At 35.5% G+C, this 19,688-nt stretch overlaps 1 protein-coding gene across 3 annotated transcripts in view; it reads left to right on the forward strand.

Moving 5' to 3' along the window:
* Positions 1-19,688, forward strand: part of STAG1 (STAG1 cohesin complex component) — a 499,240-nt gene that overhangs the window by 398,708 nt on the left and 80,844 nt on the right. For all 3 annotated transcript variants that reach the window (XM_061427678.1, XM_061427685.1, XM_061427693.1), the window contains 3 exons: positions 3,423-3,530; positions 5,715-5,829; positions 14,547-14,664. In XM_061427678.1, coding sequence (XP_061283662.1) covers positions 3,423-3,530; positions 5,715-5,829; positions 14,547-14,664 — 341 coding nt within the window. The remainder of the gene's footprint in view (positions 1-3,422; positions 3,531-5,714; positions 5,830-14,546; positions 14,665-19,688) is intronic.

The raw sequence follows: 19,688 nt of genomic DNA on the forward strand, positions 1-19,688 counted from the left end.
TGTTATATCTCTTTCTTTGTCATTTATGAAGATTATGACTACTATGACAAGTAGATTATAATCTAAGTTTGAATTTTACAAGTTTATCAATGTCTTTCCCTTGAACAAAAAATAACCTCATTCCACCCACTCATCTTTTTTCATTTAAATTGTCTAGAGTTTAAAATCTGTTGTTAAGGATTACTTTTTTACCCTTTTTTTTTTTTCTTTTTGCCTTTTTTTAAATTTAGTTTTAATACTTGCTCATTCAGGCAAGTGTTAACTGCTTTGATATTTTCAATACTTCTTCCCTTACCTTCAGGGAAGAGTAATTCTCTATGTTGTTGCTGTTTAGTCGCCCAGTCATGTCCTATTCTTTGTGACCCCATGGAGTGCAGCACGCCAGGCCTGCCTGTCCCTCACCATTTCCCGAAGTTTGCCAAGTTCATGTCCTTTGGATCTGTGATGCCATCCAGCCATTTCATCCTCTGACGCCTTCTTCTCCTCCTGCTCTCAGTGTTGCCCTGCGTAAGGGACTTTTCCAAGGAGTCGGCTGTTCGCATCAGATGACTGAAATACTGGAGCTTCAACTTCAGCTTCTCTGATAGCTCAGTTGTTAAAGAATCTGCTTGCAATGCAGGAGACCCCAGTTTGATTCCTGGGTTGGCAAGATCCTCTGGAGAAGGGATAGGCTACTCACTTCAGTATTTTGGGGCTTCCCTTGTGGCTCAGCTGGGAAAGAATCTGCCTGCAATGTGGAGACCTGTGTTCTATCCCTGGGTTGGGGAGATTCCCTGGAGAAGGAAAAGGCTACCCACTCCAGTATTCTGGCCTGGAGAATTCCATGGACTGTATCATCCATGGGGTCCCAAAGAGTCAGACACGACTGAGCGACTTTCACTATGCTCAGCTTCAGTGTCAGTCTTTCCAACAAGTATTCAGGGTTGATTTCCCTTAAGATTGACTGGTTTGATCTCCTTATTGTCCAAGGGACTTTCAGGAGTCTTCTCCAGCACCACAGTTCGAAGGCATCAAGTCTTTGGTGCTCTGCCTTATTTACAGCAGTCTCTCATAGGCTCCTCCAATATATTTTCTAGCTAGTTTACTTCCTTAAAGAGTGTTTTTCAATCTATCTGATACCTTGTTTGGCTAAAAAAAAAAAATCATACTTTCCTCTTGAATTTAGAAAGTAGTTTGGCTAGTTTCAAAAGTCTATTTTTAAGATTTTTTTCTGTGTTTTCATTGGAAGAAATAAGGTCAGAACATATATAAAAAGTACAGTTATGGCCCTCCAACTGTGTCAGATGATCTAATTCATTAGATAACTTTGGTCCTTTTCTGGATTCCTCGGAGAGCTCTCCCTGTTGCAGGAGAGGGAGGTGTCATCCTGAGACCCACAGAAGTCCTTAGGATGGACCTCCTAGTGAGGGTCATTGGCAACCCACAGGAAAAATTTAGGAGGGAACCACAGTAAAGGGAAAGCAAGTTTATTTAGTGATACACATTCCATAGACAGAATGCAGTCTGTCTCAGAAGGTAAGAGCCACCCCAGGGCACAGGGTCCTCTGGGAAAGTGAAATAGGCCCAGAGGCATGGGGACGTACTTTTTTTGGGTTAAGTGATTTCATAGGCTAATGAGTAGGAGAAATATTCTTGCTATTCTGGGGAAGGGTGGGTATTTCCCCAAAATTGGGCCACTGCCCACTCTTTTTGGCCTTTTATGGTTCTTTTCAGAACTGACATGGTGTGAAAGGAGTGCTTTTTAGTATTTCAGTGAAGGTATTATGAGCAAAAGGTCAGTAACTGTACTATTCTCAAAGCCACCTTGGTTTCAGCTGGCTCCAGCCTGTCCAGCATGCCAGCAGGTGCTCCCCATCGTCATTATTTCACGTTTGTGTCCTGCCCTTTTCCCTCCTGTCTTATTCCCTCTTTGGGTGTTTATGACAGTGGTTCCCCACAGTGGATGATGCTTCCTCTGGCTGTTTACTTTGTGATTCAGCACCTGGCTTTCGGTTTCCTCTCTTTGAATCGCTTGCCCTGTATATGGCCTTGTTGGGCAGGATGTCTTTTAAAACTATCCAGGCTGGCTGTCTTTAATTATTTCATGTCTGGCCTAAAGGAAACTTGGAGGAACTATGAATTTCTACTCATTATATTGCTCTGTCTCCTGATTTCTACTTTTATGGTGAGGTTCACAAACTAACTCTCCAGTCTCTTATAGCACTGCATGAAATAATCTGGCCTTATTTTTCTTGGCTTGTGAGATGTCTACCAAAACTTCCTCAAAATAACAAGTTAAAGTCACCTTAACATCCTGTTGTACTATCTTTAAATTCTTTTTTTCTCCATCTGTTTATTCTTCTTTTGGTGTAGATTATTTCCTTTCCCTTATGAGCTTGGATTACTGAGAAATCTTAATTTTTTCTTTTCCTAGGAGTTTAACTTCATCCTGAGGGTATTAGTTCATTGAGCTGATTTATATACATACAATTAAGTGATTAAAACTTATGCCTTGTTGAGAGGGGAAAAGTGTGAACTTTAAAATTAAACTGCTTCTAATCTGTCTCCCTTCCTTGAAATCCAGCTCTTTTTCATTCAAAACTAAAGTTTCTTCCTTATATTATGATGCAACCACATTATTTTGCTGCAAAGATCATTCTAATTTATATTCATTTGACTAGTCTCCTTCTAGTCTCTGAGGCATCTCCAGAATTGAATTCTGTGGAATGAGTTTATACTGCTACATCTCGTCAAGAACCTGTACAGCCTAAACATTCTGTACCCCATCTAGTCATTAATCTTTAATCCTTTCAAATGTTTTTAACCATATTAATAGTCAGGAAATAGATATTCCCTCTTTGGGAAAAAAATACTTAAATATACATTCCAGCAAACCAATAAAAGGTTGAAACTTTACGACTACATGAAAAGAAAGATGGCAAATTTACATTAGTAAAGGAATGATTATGACTGGTAAATCCATTTTATATAGAAAGAAGACTAGTATTGTAAATATTGTGATAAACTATAAAATAGACAATTCTGGCAAGAGTGACATAGCACAGTAACAATTTAACTATGAAACAGGTGAATATATGACTAATGTCTGTTAACAAAAAAACTTATGCACGTTTAAAGAAACTGAGCTAAATTGGGCTAATATATATCCCAAGATATTAAGAGTTGTTGTCTATAGGTGTGTATGGAAAGAAATGTGGACCTTTTATTTTCTTGTTTTATCTGTATTTTCTGAATTTTATATAACAATTGAAGTGCCCTTTATAGTTAAGGAAAAATATTATTTTCAAACTCAACTAAAAAGAGTGGAAAAATAAAATCAGAATACCTTGAGCTTTTATAAAGAACCATACAAAATTTTGATGAAGGTAGAACTGACAGTAAACATTTGTTTTGGCTCAGTTTTACTTTTCTGAATTTTTCAGTGGAAGTGAAGAAGCTCTTTCCAATGAAGACTGTGAAAATGTTTACCATTTGGTGTACTCAGCACATCGCCCTGTTGCTGTGGCAGCTGGAGAATTCCTTCACAAAAAGTGAGTTAATTCTCTATGAAACAAGTTCCACTTTTCTGTTTTTGTTTTGTTGTTGTTTTATAGTTAGTAAAAGAGTGACTGAAAATAGTGCTAGAAGTGGCCACTGCAAATTCTGTGGGCTGTAACATTCTTACAGCCTACATACATATCGTGAATCACATCTCTGAGAAGGATGTCCCTTGTGACGTATTCCTTTGATCTAAAATCTAAAATGACAGTCATCAGCTAGTCAGCTCCTTGTAAATGGAGGTAGCAGAAGTGCTTGAAGTTTATAAAGACTCACCTAAGTAATTGATACTTTATTTCATCAAATTGTTTTCCCTTTTAAAATTCTGTGTTCTCATCTTAACTTCCCAACACTGGTAATCTAAAATTATCTTCAAAATACCTCCCACATTTTCAGGGTTTTTTTTTTTCCATCTTATTAGGAGGAGGATTATTTTAATCAGTAATCTGTAATGATAGTAAAAATATGTATGCAGCTACAGTTTAATTTCAAAGCAAAATCTCATCCAATTTTTTGACAAAGCATAGCGCTAATGAGAGTTTTTTTATGTAATTAAACATCCTTATGAAATATGTTTTCGATCATGGTCTCTACTATATATATTCTATAATTTATTAATTCATTCTTAAAATATAAGCATATTCTTGGGCAGGGGGATGTTTTGCTGTGTTTTTGTTTTTATTCATAGATTTAACATAGTCACTTTGACTGGTTAACCCAGAGGTCTTTTACATGTAGTGATTTGTAATTATGTGTGATTATGCTAAGCACAGATATAAGTCATGCACTGGGCAACTGTTGTACATGGGTGATTGACTTTGATAATGAGCAAGCGTGGCCCTCCATCTAGCATCAGCATCTTGGTGCTACAATCACAAACTGCTCTTTACTCAGTGGTAGAGTGACTCTTGCTTACAACTATTATATATTTGTCTCACTGTCTCTTTTTAAACCTGTTTCTTTGTGGACAACTACAAAGTAGGCTAAGACTGAGGGTGCTCAGCTGTCATAGGAGTCAGCAAAGCACAAGGAGGTGCCACACATCCAGTGTGCTTAGCCACTCAGTCGTGTCCAGCTCTTTGGACTGCAGCCTGCCAAGTTCCTCTGTCTATGAGATTTTCCAGACAAGAACACTGGAGTGGTTTTCTGTTTCCTCCTCCAGGGGATCTTTCCGACCCAGGGATCGAACCTGATCTCCTGTGTCTACTGCATTGCAGGTGGATTCTTTACTAGCTGAGCCATTGAGGAAGCCCCTCTTTACTCAGTGATACCTCTCAAAACAAGAAAGAGCTATGTCTGTGTAAAAAAAAATCTTTATTTAAGAAGGAAGCTGGCTAGTAGTGCATGCTGCTAATGAAAGTGAAGAAGTCAGAATTTTCAGGCATGGCTTTTACAGTAAGATGTGACTTTGACTCATTGGCTAATATAGAATAGTGCTATTTCCATATTTATCTTGAGGTGTTATCTGTCGCAAATATCAAGGGTATATTGTAGTCTTAATTTCCCTTTCTTTTTGTTTTATTATATTCTAGTTAGTCTCTTTTTTAACTTTTCAAAAGGAATTTTAGAAAGAATTTATTGTTTCTGTATGTTTAGAAAGAATGTATTGCTTCTGCAGTTTCAAAGAAAAGATAGATTTAAAAAGGTTCATTATCTGCAGAATGGAGGCCATTAACGGCAACACTGGAATCAGAAAGAGCCCTTGGATATATGTAATTTTATCTGTATTGTATTTGTCTAAGTTTGAAACATTTGCTAAAATTTTTTAAATTTAACATTTCATATAAATATCTACCAATGTAAGCCTCCATTATATTTTATTTCTTTAAGAAAATGGAGTCAATTCCTATGTAAACAAAAGCTTCGCCTCATAAGCATCTTTTATTCCCCTGCCCTGGAAATACTCAGTTGGAGAACTTTTGAAAAAGCTAATCTTTTTTAGCATTTTCCTACCATTTAATATTGTGATCTTTTAAAATCTGTTAAGTAAACTGTAGAGTAGACTCAGAATTCCATGATCAAGTTTGGTTTTTTTGTTTGTTTTTTTACCAAATGTACATCCACATACACTTAGTCTGTTTTTTAGTCTCAACACTGAAATTTATATACTGAAGGAGAAGACTTAAATTCATATCCATGTAAATTTGTAATATTCTTGTTTTGTTACTTATTTCCAGATTGTTTAGCAGACATGACCCACAAGCAGAAGAAGCATTAGCAAAGAGAAGGGGGAGAAACAGTCCGAATGGGAACCTTATTAGGATGCTTGTCCTTTTCTTTCTTGAAAGTGAGGTAAATTTTTAACATAGCTATTTATTTTGTTGTATTAGATTACATTTTAAGTAAAATTATCATTTAATCATTGTAATTAGTGATTTTTTTTTAATCAAATAAAGACAAGACTGTTTCTTACAAAGTTGCCTTCATGGATATTTTAAATTTTTTGGCTGTGCTGCACAACTTGTGGGATGTTAGTTCCCTGAGTGAAAGCCCATGTCCTAACCGTTGGACCACCAGGAAATTCCTTAGCTCCATAGATTTGATTCCATGATAATGGGATCAGTACACTACCTTTTTTGGGAATATGTGTGCAGATATGGATTAACACTGAATATAGGTTAGCAGTTTTTAAAGTTTTATAGTACTTCATTGCAATACAGCATACTCTTTTTGTTACTTTTTGTTTTTCTTGTAGCTTTTCACCTGTAGCTTTTAAATTACATTATTTAGGGAATTCCCTGGTGATCCAGCAGTTCACCAGGGAATTCCCTGCAGAGGGCCCAGGTTTGATCCCTAGTCAGAAAACTAAGATCCTACAAGCTGTGTGGTATGGCCAAAATAAAAAGAAAAATTATATTATTGAAACAGTATATGAACATTTTCAAGCTGTCAAAACCACTGGTTCTATCTTGTTTGAAAGTTGTTATTTAAGGCAAAATATGAATTTGAATGTAAATTAGTAGTTATGCAAGCTTCTGCAGCATTTCCATGTCAATTTATCAAACAGTTAACATCTGTAACATATTATCTATCAGAATCTGTTTGCACATGTGAACTTTAGTTTGCCCATTTAAATGTTCTTTAATGTTAGAACTGTATTTCCAACTGCTGGTATAACATGGGGGGATAGCAAACTTATACCTGAATGAAAAAACTTGTTGGCTTAGAAATGAGTGGGAATAGAGTTCCAAATAAAGGTAGCAAAAATCTAGAAATCTAGGACCCTGAACTTTACTTGGAGAAAGAGTATTTTTGGGTTTTTTTTTTTTTTCCCCAATTTTATTTTATTTTTAAACTTTACATAATTGTATTAGTTTTGCCAAATATCAAAATGAATCCGCCACAGGTATACATGTGTTTGTATGGGAATGTCTAGGAATAAGAGAAACGTAAGAGACTGTATGACTGCTCAAGTTTGAACGTGCTGGAGATACTCTGTAGAAATGAGGAATTGAGAGACAAACAGGTGGTCTATAAAAAAATTAAGATCAGACAGAGATGTAAGGATTAGTGGAAAGAGTGGGGTTAGGGCAAAGCAGAACCAGAAAAGTGAAGGAATTGCTGATATTTTTTAAGTGAGTTGGGAACAGAGAAAGAATATAGTCAAAATGAAACCAGCTGGAGAGTTGCATTTGTGTAAGGGATGTGTTTAAGAACAGTGTATTAAATATGTATACAGATTTTGTGGGGATCTTCTTAAAATGCCAGTTCTAATTCAGTTACCTTTGAGTTGGAATCTGAGATGCTACTTTTTGTTTATGCTTCTGGACCAGAAGTCCAGGAACCACTTGGATAGCAAGAGTCCAAAGCATTATTTTCTTAACAAAGCAAGTGTGGATATTATTATGGAGTAAAATATAGATGCTTGTGAATGTTTAAGGTAAAACACTAAATACTCAGCAAATATCACACCTGTGATAGACTATTCAAATTAAACTCTTAACCCTTTAGGTTTTAAAGAAATGAGGTTAAAAGTATTTTGCAACAATCAAGTCCTATTTAAAATTTTGACTTTAATAGTAACGGTAGTATCAAAAATTGGTAGGAATGAGATACATATATACTATTAAACTGCTGAAAAGTTTGGGAAATATGATCAGATTAGTTGAACTTGATTATTAAGTGAAATAAAATGTTTTGGATCTCTGAAAGTCCAAGGACTTTACTTTTTTGGTATATTAAAAGCTGTAAGTACTTAGTTTTACAGTTTCATCCTCTATTCATAGCAGTAATTTGTGAAGTGTATTACTGCTCTATTTTTGAAATGGTATTACTGTTTTATGTGTTTGCTGCTCTTTACTAAAACGTTACAAGAACATTAAAATATATTTCCCAGTTGTCTTCTGTGATATTCTTGTCAGCTGCAAAAACAACTGCAAATTGTAGTTAAGGGTTTCTAGTTGATTCATGATCATAATATTGGTGTTTATGGTCTCCTGTTTTATAGGAAGCATTGTTTATTAAAATCTCTCTTCTTATTTTGTAATACTAGTGTACACCTGGAGTTGAATGCTTATTAAACCCATATTCTTGTAATATGGTGGGATTCTGATTATACCTTATTCTGAATTCCTCTGGTTTTGCTATAATGTGTGTTTTAGTAATATTTTAGTCATAGGCTCATAAAAAGTTGAGTTGAAAGAAACCTTAGAAATCATAAAAGTAGAATAAGTCTAGCTTATAGTTGAATTATCAACCAGTTACCTAGAATTGACTGAACTGATTATCTTTCCTATTCCTTTGTTTTACTGGGATGATGATGTTGTTCTTTACTTGCTAAGCCCTGTCCAACTCTTCGCAACCCTATAGACTGTAACCCACCAGGCTCCTCTGTCCCTGGAATTTCCTGGGATGTTAAGTAGTAACATTTTAATAATAGAATTGTAAAATATTGAATTGAAAGAGGTTTGCAGTCCATAGGGTCTTCCTCTTTTATATATGAATTATAGGTGAAATAATCAAGATTAAGATATCTACCTAAATTAGTTTTTCTTTCTTTTTGTACCAAAAAGTGGCATTTTTAAGCCATCACAACTTTTTTAGCAGTCATTGGTTTCAAGTGAAAAAATACCTAGTGTATTTGAGATTGTCGTTGTTGTTTGAAATACATGCCAAATAGTAGGAAAAATGGTACTTGTGTATGATAAGTCCAGATTTCCCTGTAGGTTGTGTGACCATGATACTTACTATACAAACTTTTGAAACTGATACTTTTCAGAGTGATGATGCTGTTAATAATTATTCCAAAGCAGTTAATCATAACCCAGAACATTTCCGGACAATCTAGAAGTATTGTAACTGTACTTCTAGGCATTTAGAATGATAAGGCCAATTATGGCAGTCATTTAAGACAGAAAGTTAACAGATATATTATGAATATAACAACCAGGAAATCCCCCCCAGAATAACTTTTTCTTGGTTTTATTTTTTTTAATGTGTTCTTCAGGATTACCAAAGCTGACTCTGTTTCAGCAGAGAATAAACCCAGTATAAGAGTATTTACAAATTTAGGCTTAATTATTTAGAATGGTTATTTGCACTGTAAGTGATTTTTCATAAAAGGAATAAGTGTAAGATTCCTTTATACTGTGAGCTCCTTTAGAGTATTAACTGTTTGACAGAAGAGTTAACTATTTGACATGAGGTACAATATTTATGAATAACCTTGAAACCAATTAAAGACAAGTAGGAACACACTGAGAAAATTTTAATTAAAGTCACCAGGAAAATGAAATTAGTTTGTTATATACAAGATTAGAGGAAACTCTATAAAATAAATTATGCTTAGATATAGCAGGGTAAAATTCACCCCCACATAAATGTGATTTTAATTTATGTATCTAATATAATTCTGATTATTTGCTGTACAGTGACTCTTTATCCATTAATGAGCAACCTTTTTTGTTCATCTGTTTCAAAGGAATACAAAGAATGCTTGCACAACCTGATTTTCATGCTGTTTTATAAAACTATGATACCAAAAACTGTTTTTAGAAAGTAAATTTTTGTTTCATTGTTAGGTTTCCAGATCCTTTTTAATCCCAGGGCTTTTTTATGGCCATTGAGAATGCCTCAAGACCTTTCTTCTTAATAGCTTCATCTTTCACTTACAATAGAAAACCCTTGGTATGAATTGTCTGAAAGACTACTGTAACCTTTTACCCTATTGGCCACATTAAAAAAAAATTTTTTTTTTCTCAAACATGGCTCTGTCTACCTGGTATTCTTGTTGAGGTTTGAGAGTAGCAAGTTATGTGGCCATCACAGATTCCCCAAGACAGGAAGATGGTATCATGAATATTATGTCAAGCCAGTTCCTGACAGACTATGTTGTACTGATTGTTGTTGCTAATACTCTTGAACTTAAAATTTTTAATAAGAAAATGGGCCAACATATTATCTTGCCCTGCTGGTGTACACATTGAGTTTGAAACAAGAGGTTGTTAGTGTTAACAGAATGCATTTACTAAGCCACCACCTTACAGTCAGAAAGAGGAAATGGTCCAAGACATTAACATCTATATTGAGAATATACACACAAAAAATTTCTAGAACAATGACAACATTTCTGAGTTAAATTTTAATATGCTGTCATTTAAGGCAAAATCATCCTTAAAAATGCCAATACTAGGGGAATCACAGTATTTAAAGCCTTGAATTGTGCCAACAACTCATCCAACTGAAAACCTCAGGCTAAAAATGTCAAAATGAATTGAGACATTACCAGTTGACAGAACAATGCAAAGTAAATGATTATTAATTCATTCCAATAGAGTTAAGTAACCCATACCCTCACAGAAGACAAAAATAGGGGGAAAATTTTTTTGAGACTTTTTTAGTAGAAATCTGAAAAACGTTAAAGACGAGAGAGCAACAAAGGCTGGTGAAAGGAGTAAGCTATCAGTAATAATTAAGTGACTGCCCTTTAGTGGAGCTTATTCTTCACTTTAGAAATGCTGGTCCAGGCATTGGGATATAGACATAAGGCTAAGAAGCAAAATTGTGAATAAATACCCCAATAATTTATAGGTACCTGTAGAGACAGGGAACTTATGCACTCAAAATACAAAGTGCATACCTACAGTTAGCCTGCCTGCCTATATATCCCCCCTTTCCACTTTCTTCACAACCAAGGAAGCAAGGACCTTGCAATCAGACTCAAGAAAAGCATTCTAGCTACTAACATTCTTCAGTCTGGGCTCATTGATATATGTGTATATATATATATATATATATATATATGTATGCATGCTGGTACCCAAGAAACTCTGGAACCTGAAAATAAAATACCATGGAAAAGAAGCACAAGGCCTGACATACGAAAATTTTTTATTAATGCCCCCAAATACAACAAGAAGTAATTATGAAAGAAGAGAGTTCTTAGAAATTAACATGATTTTCAAAATGTGGGGGAAAGGTGGATCATTAAATGACCTGAATTGACATAACCAAGGATTGGCTGTAGATGAAGGGATTTTTTTCCAGGAAGGAAAAAATTTTTTCCAAAGGAGGAAAGAAATTAAAAGTATGAGAGAGAAATTAAGAAATAGGGGGTACAGATTAAGACATTTTATTATGTTACCTAGTAGAAACTCTAAAGAAAACAGAGAATGAAGTGGGGAGAAACTAAACAAAGGATATGTAGTTTAAATGTTTACTACCTTTGTATCCTATATGCAAAGTATTACTTGAGGAAATTTTTTTAGCAAACTGAAAAATTGATGCAATAACAGGAAAATAAGGAATATAAGAAATATTGGTGAACAGATAAGTCTAGGAATCAAGCTAAACAATATGGCTGTTATGCTTAAGGCAAATAAAATTTTTAAATTTTGGTGATCATGGTGATGGAAAAAACAAGTTAGGAAAAAAACTCTGCAGGAAGCACATATTTTAAAAAATGTCATTAGTAGAGCACAGGGGAAGCAGATGCCAACATCTGTAATCTCAGTAAATGTAAATGGACTAACATGCTTTATTTAAAAGGCAGGTTATCATATAGGGTTGAAATAAAGAGATTAAATGTTTACAAATATACCTTAATCAAAAATTTAACACAGAAAGTGAACTGGATAAATACTGGATGTAATTAACAAATGCTTATAAAAAGCTGAAGGGGCAATGTCATATATAAGTCCAGAATTCAGAACTAAAAGGGATAGGGAGGATATGTATAGAAGATATAATCTGCCAAAAATATAATTGTGAACTTTTTATACCTATTCTATAGATATGGTTAAGTATGTCAAGCATAAAGTCAAGTTTACTAAGCATTTTTTTAAATTTTGGTGAAACAGTTTACCATTTTAGCTACTAGTAAGTGTACTTGTTCATTGGCATTAAGTACATTCACATGGATGTCCAGGTGTCACTACCATCAATCTCTAGAACTTTTTCAAAATCTTCCCTATATTGAAACTCTATACCCACTAAATAGTAACTCCATTTCAGCATAGGCTTAGTAGCCTATTTAGAAAAAAAAAAAACAAAAAACTATTGTTTTTTCTATTTTCTGCTAATTTTCATTTTTGATACCAGGTTGTGCACCGTACTTGTGCCTGTCTCTGTTGGAATGATGTTACTGATAGTCTAGAGATATTTTCCTAGGATATGTGATTTAGAAAGTTTGACTATATCTGGCTGCAAACCTTCCCCCATCTTCTTTCTGAACAGAGATGCTAATCAGTATTATCTACTCTGGCTTTGACGAAAAACACTGGGAAACTGTGGATGTTGAGTGTGCATGAGTGTGTACGTAGTTTCCTGAGGCATTTCAGAAAACAGAACGTGAGATTTAAAATGCGGTGGATTCCCACCAACAGTGTAAGAGGGTTCCCGTTTCTCCACACCCTCTCCAGCATTTATTGCTTGTAGACTTTTGGATCACAGCCATTCTGACTGGCGTGAAATAGTACCTCATTGTGGTTTTGATTTGCATTTCTCTGATAATGAGTGATGCTGAGCATCTTTTCATGTGTTTGTTAGCCATCTGTATGTCTTCTTTGGAGAAATGTCTTATTTAGTTCTTTGGCCCATTTTTTGATTGGGTCATTTATTTTTCTGGAATTGAGCTGTTGGTGGGAATGCAAACTAGTACAGCCACTATGGAGAACAGTGTGGAGATTCCTTAAAAAACTGGAAATAGAACTGCCTTATGATCCAGCAATCCCACTGCTGGGCATACACGCTGAGGAAACCAGAAGGGAAAGAGACATGTGTACCCCAATCATCGCAGCACTGTTTATAATAGCCAGGACATGAAAGCAACGTAGATGTCCGTCAGCAGATGAATGGATAAGAAAGCCGTGGTACATATACACAATGGAGTATTACTCAGCCATTAAAAAGAATACATTTGAATCAGTTCTAATGAGGTGGATGAAACTGGAGCCTATTATACAGAGTGAAGTAAGCCAAAAAGAAAAACACCAATACAGTATACTAACGCATATGTATGGAATTTAGAAAGATGGTAACAATAACCTTGTATACGAGACAGCAAAAGAGACACTGATGTGTAGAACAGTCTTTTGGACTCTGTGGGAGAGGGAGAGGGTGGGATGATTTAGGTGAATGGCATTGAAACATGTATAATATCATATATGAAACGAGTTGCCAGTCCAGATTCGGTGCACAATACTGGATGTTTGGGGCTGGTGCACTGGGACAACCCAGAGGGATGGTATGGAGAGGGAGGAGGGAGGAGGGTTCAGGATGGGGAACACATGTATACCTGTGGTGGATTCATTTTGATATATGGCAAAACCAATACAATATTGTAAAGTTAAAAAATAAAATTAAATTTAAAAAAATAAAATAAAATGCAATGGAAATGAAGTATAGAATTCAAGAGGTGAAATGAGGCAGAGCTTTAAATAGGTCATCAAAATTTACATAGAAGTTAAGCATAACGATAGAATTAGGAATGAGGAAGAAAAGCAACTCACCTGCAAAATGTACCAAGATATCAGTAGATAACCATTAGGTCTACTAAGGTGACTTTCACATTTTCAGACCCCTCCTCATAATGTAAAACTATTTTTGCTCACAAATACAAGAACATATGACTGATATTTAAAATAGTATTTAACATTCTATGTGCTATACGCTCTTTTTTACTGTTTCCTTTTTTTAAAACTTGGATCTCAACACATTAAATTATATTAACAGCCAGTGAATGGGTTGCAGTCCTAAAGTTTGAGAAATGCTGATCTAGAAGGTGGTTGTTATGAGACTCAAAGGTAGTAGAACTTTCATACAAGGATAGAGAAGTTAATTTTAAGTAGCGGAAACTAGAACATGGACAACACCTCTACTTACCTTTTCTAAAGAACTTTTATATAAAGAGATTAATATTCTTCACAGTTTAGTGACTGACAAGCAGAAAAGAGTTGAGCATGAAATGTTTGATGAGGAACTTGAGAGCATTTGTTTACTGTGGGAACAAGGATTCCAAAGAAAATAGTCAAGTAATAAGCAGCAAAATGTGACGGTGTGGTGAAATGACAGATTCATTGAATTAAGTGGAAATGAGAGGGGAAAAGCAGAGATATGGAGTAACTTACATTTTGACCTTTACCAAGAAAACAGAGATAAAAAGTAAGTCTGGTACCAATGTTTCAAATGAAATTATGGGAGAAAGTACTTGATTTTTTTTTTTAAAGGTTGTTATAGAGAGAGACAAACCAAAAGTAATGAATAGTGGCATAAATCCAAATGTAACTTCAGGAATTCTGTTAACTAGTTGTCCTCTCAGTTTACTCATTAAAGATCATGCCGTTGGACTAGGAGATCTTAACCTTACTATTGTTTTAAAAAATTGATTGAGTCTATATATTGTATCCCCATTATCAGTAGTAGAAAGCATGTGTGTGTGTGTATTCTCTAAGTGGCTCTTGAAAACATTGTCAGCAGTTTTAATTATAAACAAAATGGCTGAATAACTCAATATATTAGTAGTAGTTTCTTCATTAAATATTCTTCAGTCACATTTGATTTGTTATTTTTAGTTACATGAACATGCTGCCTACTTGGTGGACAGTTTGTGGGAGAGCTCTCAAGAACTGTTGAAAGACTGGGAATGTATGACAGAATTGCTATTAGAAGAACCTGTTCAAGGAGAGGAAGGTACAGTATTTTGATAAGTTGATTTACATATTGTTTTGGGTTGATATTAATAATCATACCATCCTGTATAAATGACTTCTTAAAAATGAGTATATGCAAGTATATCTGTGTATCTTTTTTTCAAAAAGAACAGTTTGTTTCCTGTAACAAGCAAAGGTGTCTTAATAGTATCTAACATCTTTCTATATTAGGACTACAATCATGCATGTCCTACAAGTTTTTAAAACCCTGTAAACATCATGGAGCATTCAAGGTTTTCTTTATGCTGATTTCAGCTACAAAATACTGATGTACTTAAAGTAAAAAGAAAAAAAATGGTTCATCCAGAGTCTTTTTGCTGTATATAAGTACTTGATCTTTCACATACAAGGTTTAATTACACCACAATCATCCCATCTTTCGTTATATATATTCTTAACATTAAAATTAGGAAACCAACAATAAAGTCACTTACTTAGCTGTTCAAGAAATAGGGAGGGAACTTCCCTGGTGGTCCAGTGGCTAAGACTCCACACTCCCAGTGCAGGAGGCCTGGGTTTGATCCCTCATAGGGGAACAAGACCTCATATGCTGCACCTAAGAGTTCACATGCTGCAACTGAGACCCAGCACAGCCAAATAAATAAATATTAAGAAAAAGAAGAAATACGGAGAAATAATTGCTATACTGATCATTTCTGAAGTATGCATCTTAATGTTACACTTTGTGTAATAACATGAACAGCAGACTGGATATGTATACTTAATAAAACATTCATCTTCTAAAAGCTTATATGAATATTAGCTCTGTAAAGCTAGCAGTGCCTCTTCTGTATAGCTTGTTTTTCAGTCTAGCCCATTATATTGTTCAGTCAGTAAGTCATATCTGACTCTTCGCAACCCTGTGGACTACAGCACACCAGGCTTCCCTGTCCTTCATCATCTCCCGAAGTTTGCTCAAACTCATGTCATTGAGTTGGTGATGCTATATAACCATCTCATCCTCTGTCACCCCCTTCTCCTCCTGCCCTCAATCTTTCCCAGTATCAGGGTCTTTTCCAGTGAGTCCACTTGTTGAATCAGGTGGCCCAAGCTTTGGAGCTTCAGTTTCAGCTTTAGTCCTTCCAATGAATATTCAGGACTGATTTCCTTTAGGATTGACTGGTTTGATCTCCCTGCTGTCCAAGGGACTCTCAAGAGTCTTCTCTAGTCCACAATTCAACAGCATCAGTTCTTCAGTGCTCAGCCTTTATAGTCCAACTCTCACATCCATACATGACTACTGGAAAAACCATAGCTTTGACTAGACAGACCTTTGTCAGCAAACTGATGTCTCTGCTTTTTAATACACTGTCTAGGTTTGTCATAGCTTTTCTTCCAAGAAGCAAGTGTCTTATGATTTCATGGCTGCAGCCACAGTCCGCACTGATTTTGGAGTCTGTCACTGTTTCCATTGTTTCCCCGTCTATTTGTCATGAAGTGATGGGACCAGTTGCCATGACCTTAGTTTTTGGAATGTTGAGTTTTAAGTCAGCTTTTTCACTCTCCTCTTTCACTTTCATCAAGAGGCTCTTTAGTTCCTCTTCACTTTCTGCCATAAGGTTGGGGACATCTGGATATCTAAAGTTATTGATATTTTTCCTGACAATCTTGATTCCAGCTTGTGCTTCATCCAGCCTGGCATTTCTCATGATGTACTCTGCATGTAAGTTAAATAAGCAGGGTGACGATATACAGCCTTGATGTGCTCCTTTCCTAATTTGAAGCCAGTCCTTTGTTCCATGTCCAATTCTAACTGTTGCTTCTTGGCCTGCAAACAGGTTTCCCAGGAGGCAGGTAAGGTGGTCTGGTATCCCCATCTCTTTAAGAATTTTCCACAGTTTGTTGTGATCCACATAGTCAAAGGATTTAGCATGGTCAGTGAAGCATAAGTAAATGTTTTTCTGGAATTCCCTTGCTTTTTCTATGATTCAGTGGATGTTGGATACTTCACCTTCTTGCATTTCTTTTTCTTTGGGATGGTTTTGGTCACTGCCTCCTGTACAGTGTTACAGACCTCTGTCCATAGTTCTTCAGGCACTCTGCCTACCAGGTCTAATCATTTGACTCTATTTGTTACCTACGCTATATAATAATAAGAGATTTGATTTAAGTCATACTTGAATTGCCTAGTGGTTTTCCCCACAATAGTAGTGTAAAAAATGACTGTTTCATGTAATCTATATGAATTCCTAGAATGGAGATGATACCTTAATGTAAGTGAGAGTTGTAATGAACTTTAGAATTGAAAGAAACAGATTCAGATATCTAACTATCCTTTGTTACTTATATCGTCTTTTTTCTGTTCCTTAGATTACCTTTCTTTAAAACATAGATTCTTTTTCTTATTTTCTTAAATAGATATTATGAGTATAAATGAAATAGTTTACTGTTGATTCTGTTCTTTTTTTTCCCTACTTTTCTGTGTGGTTCAGCTCTCTGGTACATAAGAGCAGAATTAGCCATTACCTGCAATAGATTTCCTATACTTAATAGTGACCATCCCTTAGTGTTGTTTCCAAGCAGTAATGCTAATTCTTAACCACCGGACCACCAGGAAAGTCCTTGGTATTGTTAACTTTTTACTCTCATTTAAATATATAAAACATGTCATTCAGAAAATAATTACCATGACTGTTAGTCATCAGGGTGTTCTAGATGAATCTGCCTTCTTTAAATAACTATATCTTAGTATTAGATTTTCTTTGTGGTTTAAGTTTAGTTGACATTGGATTTAACTTTCAGCCAGTTGGTTTGGTTTGGTTTGATTTTGTTGGATTTTAACTAGAAAAGCAGATTGTAAAATGGGGGAAAATTTTTAAATCAACCACAATTTTAGGGCATGGTTGAATATGGAAAGGCAAGGCTGGAGAATTTATTCATAACAAGTGCAGAACTATTTTAAAATCCTGATTCAACTTTTTTTCATACATTTGTCCATATGCATGCTGTACCACATATAAGCTTTGGTATGGAATGACATCCAAATCAATATTCTGAGCTACCATATTGCTGTATTTCATATAATGAAATGCCATAGTAACTTATTTTCTTAAGACTAATTAGAAGTTAAGTTGTACTTTAGGTAAGTGAAGTTTGATAGGTATTCTAGTGGGTGAAAGTCTAGTTAGCAGTTGCAAATATAGGACTAAAATTTTTTCAAAACAGTTATCAAAGACTACCAATAGAAGTTTAAATTATAACTGCTATATGTCCAAACAAAATTATCAGTATAAAAGATAAAATGCACCCCTGAGTGCATAGCAACACTATTTCCAGTAGCCAAGATGTAGAAACAACCTTAATGTTCATCAACAGATGAATGGATGAAAAAGATGTGGTGCATATGTACAGTGGAATACTACTCAGCCATAAAAAAGAATGAATGTCATTTGCAGCTACACAGATGGACCTAGAGATTATCAGTCAGAAAGAAGAAAACAAATACCTTATGATACCACTTATACATGGAATCTAAAATATGACACACATGAACTTATCTGTGAAACAGAAATGGACTCATAGACATAGAGAACAGACTTGTGGTTGCTGATAGGGCAAGGGGTTGAATTGGGAATTTGGGACTAGCAGATGCAGACGACTGTATAAAGGTGAAGTCACTCAGTCGTGTCCAACTCTTTGCGACCCCATGGACTGTAGCCCACCAGGCTCCTCCGACCATGGGATTTTCCAGGCAGGAATACAGGAGTGGGTTGCCATTTCCTTCTCCAGGGGATCTTCCCGATCCAGGGATCAAACTCTGGTCTTCTGCATTACAGGCAGACTCTTTACCGTCGGAGCCACCAGGGAATCCCAAATGTATATAGAATGGATAAACAACAAGGTCCTATTGTATAGCACAGGGAACTGTTAATATATTCAATATTGTATAACAAACCATAATGGAAAAGAAAAATAATAATAAGTCACAACTTCTATAAGACTACTTTGCAGTGTTTTTAAGAGATGGTAGTTTGTGGGGATATATGTGTATTCTACAGCAAAATCAAATTGCTGGTTAAATTTTTTAGTGTAATGTGAAGGTCTAGATAACAGGTAATCAGGCAAAAACAGGGCCATAGCTAAGTTATTTAACTTCTCTGGGTCTTAGCTTCTTCATTTATTAAGAAAAGTCTTGTTGATTAGATAAACTTCTGTGGTCATTGAAGGTTAGAATTCTGTGATCCAGTTGAGGCTGACGTAACATGGATAAGTGGAATTCTTCAGGTAGTGAGTCATTAATTCAGTTATAATATAAACATATTTGTTGACCATCTCTTATGTGCTGTTATACTAAGCATTGCGAGTGTAGTCTTAAGCAGAGACAGCTCACTGCCCACATGGAGCTTACATTTCAAGTGGGGATGGTAGACCAAAACTAAGTGGTCAGAATAATTTCAAAAGTTAATAAGTACCTATGCTAGGTGATAATAAGAAGGTGTCCATTGTTAGATTGAATCTCAAAAGGAGATTCTAAGGATGCCATCCATGAGCCAGGAATCTAAAGGATATGGGGGCTAGCCTTTAGAAGAAAACAGCTGTCTGGATAGAGGAAATGGTAACTGCAGAGTGCCTGTAGCATGAATGATATTGTTATATTCCAGAAGCTGCAATAGCTATAGCACTGTGGGTCAGCGGTACTAGATGAGATAGAGGCAGAGGCCTGATGATGTAGAATATTTAAGTTCATAAGTGGATTTATTTAGTTTGTAAGTGTAATAGGCAAATTTGGCCTTGGAATACGGAATGAAGCAGGGCAAAGACTAATAGAGTTTTGCCAAGAAAATGCACTGGTCATAACAAACACCCTTTTCCAACAACACAAGAGAAGACTCTATACATGAACATCACCAGATGGTCAACACCGAAATCAGATTGATTATATTCTTTGCAGCCAAAGATGGAGAAGCTCTATACAGTCAGCAAAAACAAGACCAGGAGCTGACTGTGGTTCAGACCGTGAACTCCTTATTGCCAAATTCAGACTGAAATTGAAGAAAGTAGGGA

The sequence above is a fragment of the Bos javanicus genome, chromosome 1, assembly GCF_032452875.1.
Source record: "Bos javanicus breed banteng chromosome 1, ARS-OSU_banteng_1.0, whole genome shotgun sequence".
NCBI classification, from domain to species: Eukaryota; Metazoa; Chordata; class Mammalia; order Artiodactyla; family Bovidae; genus Bos; species Bos javanicus.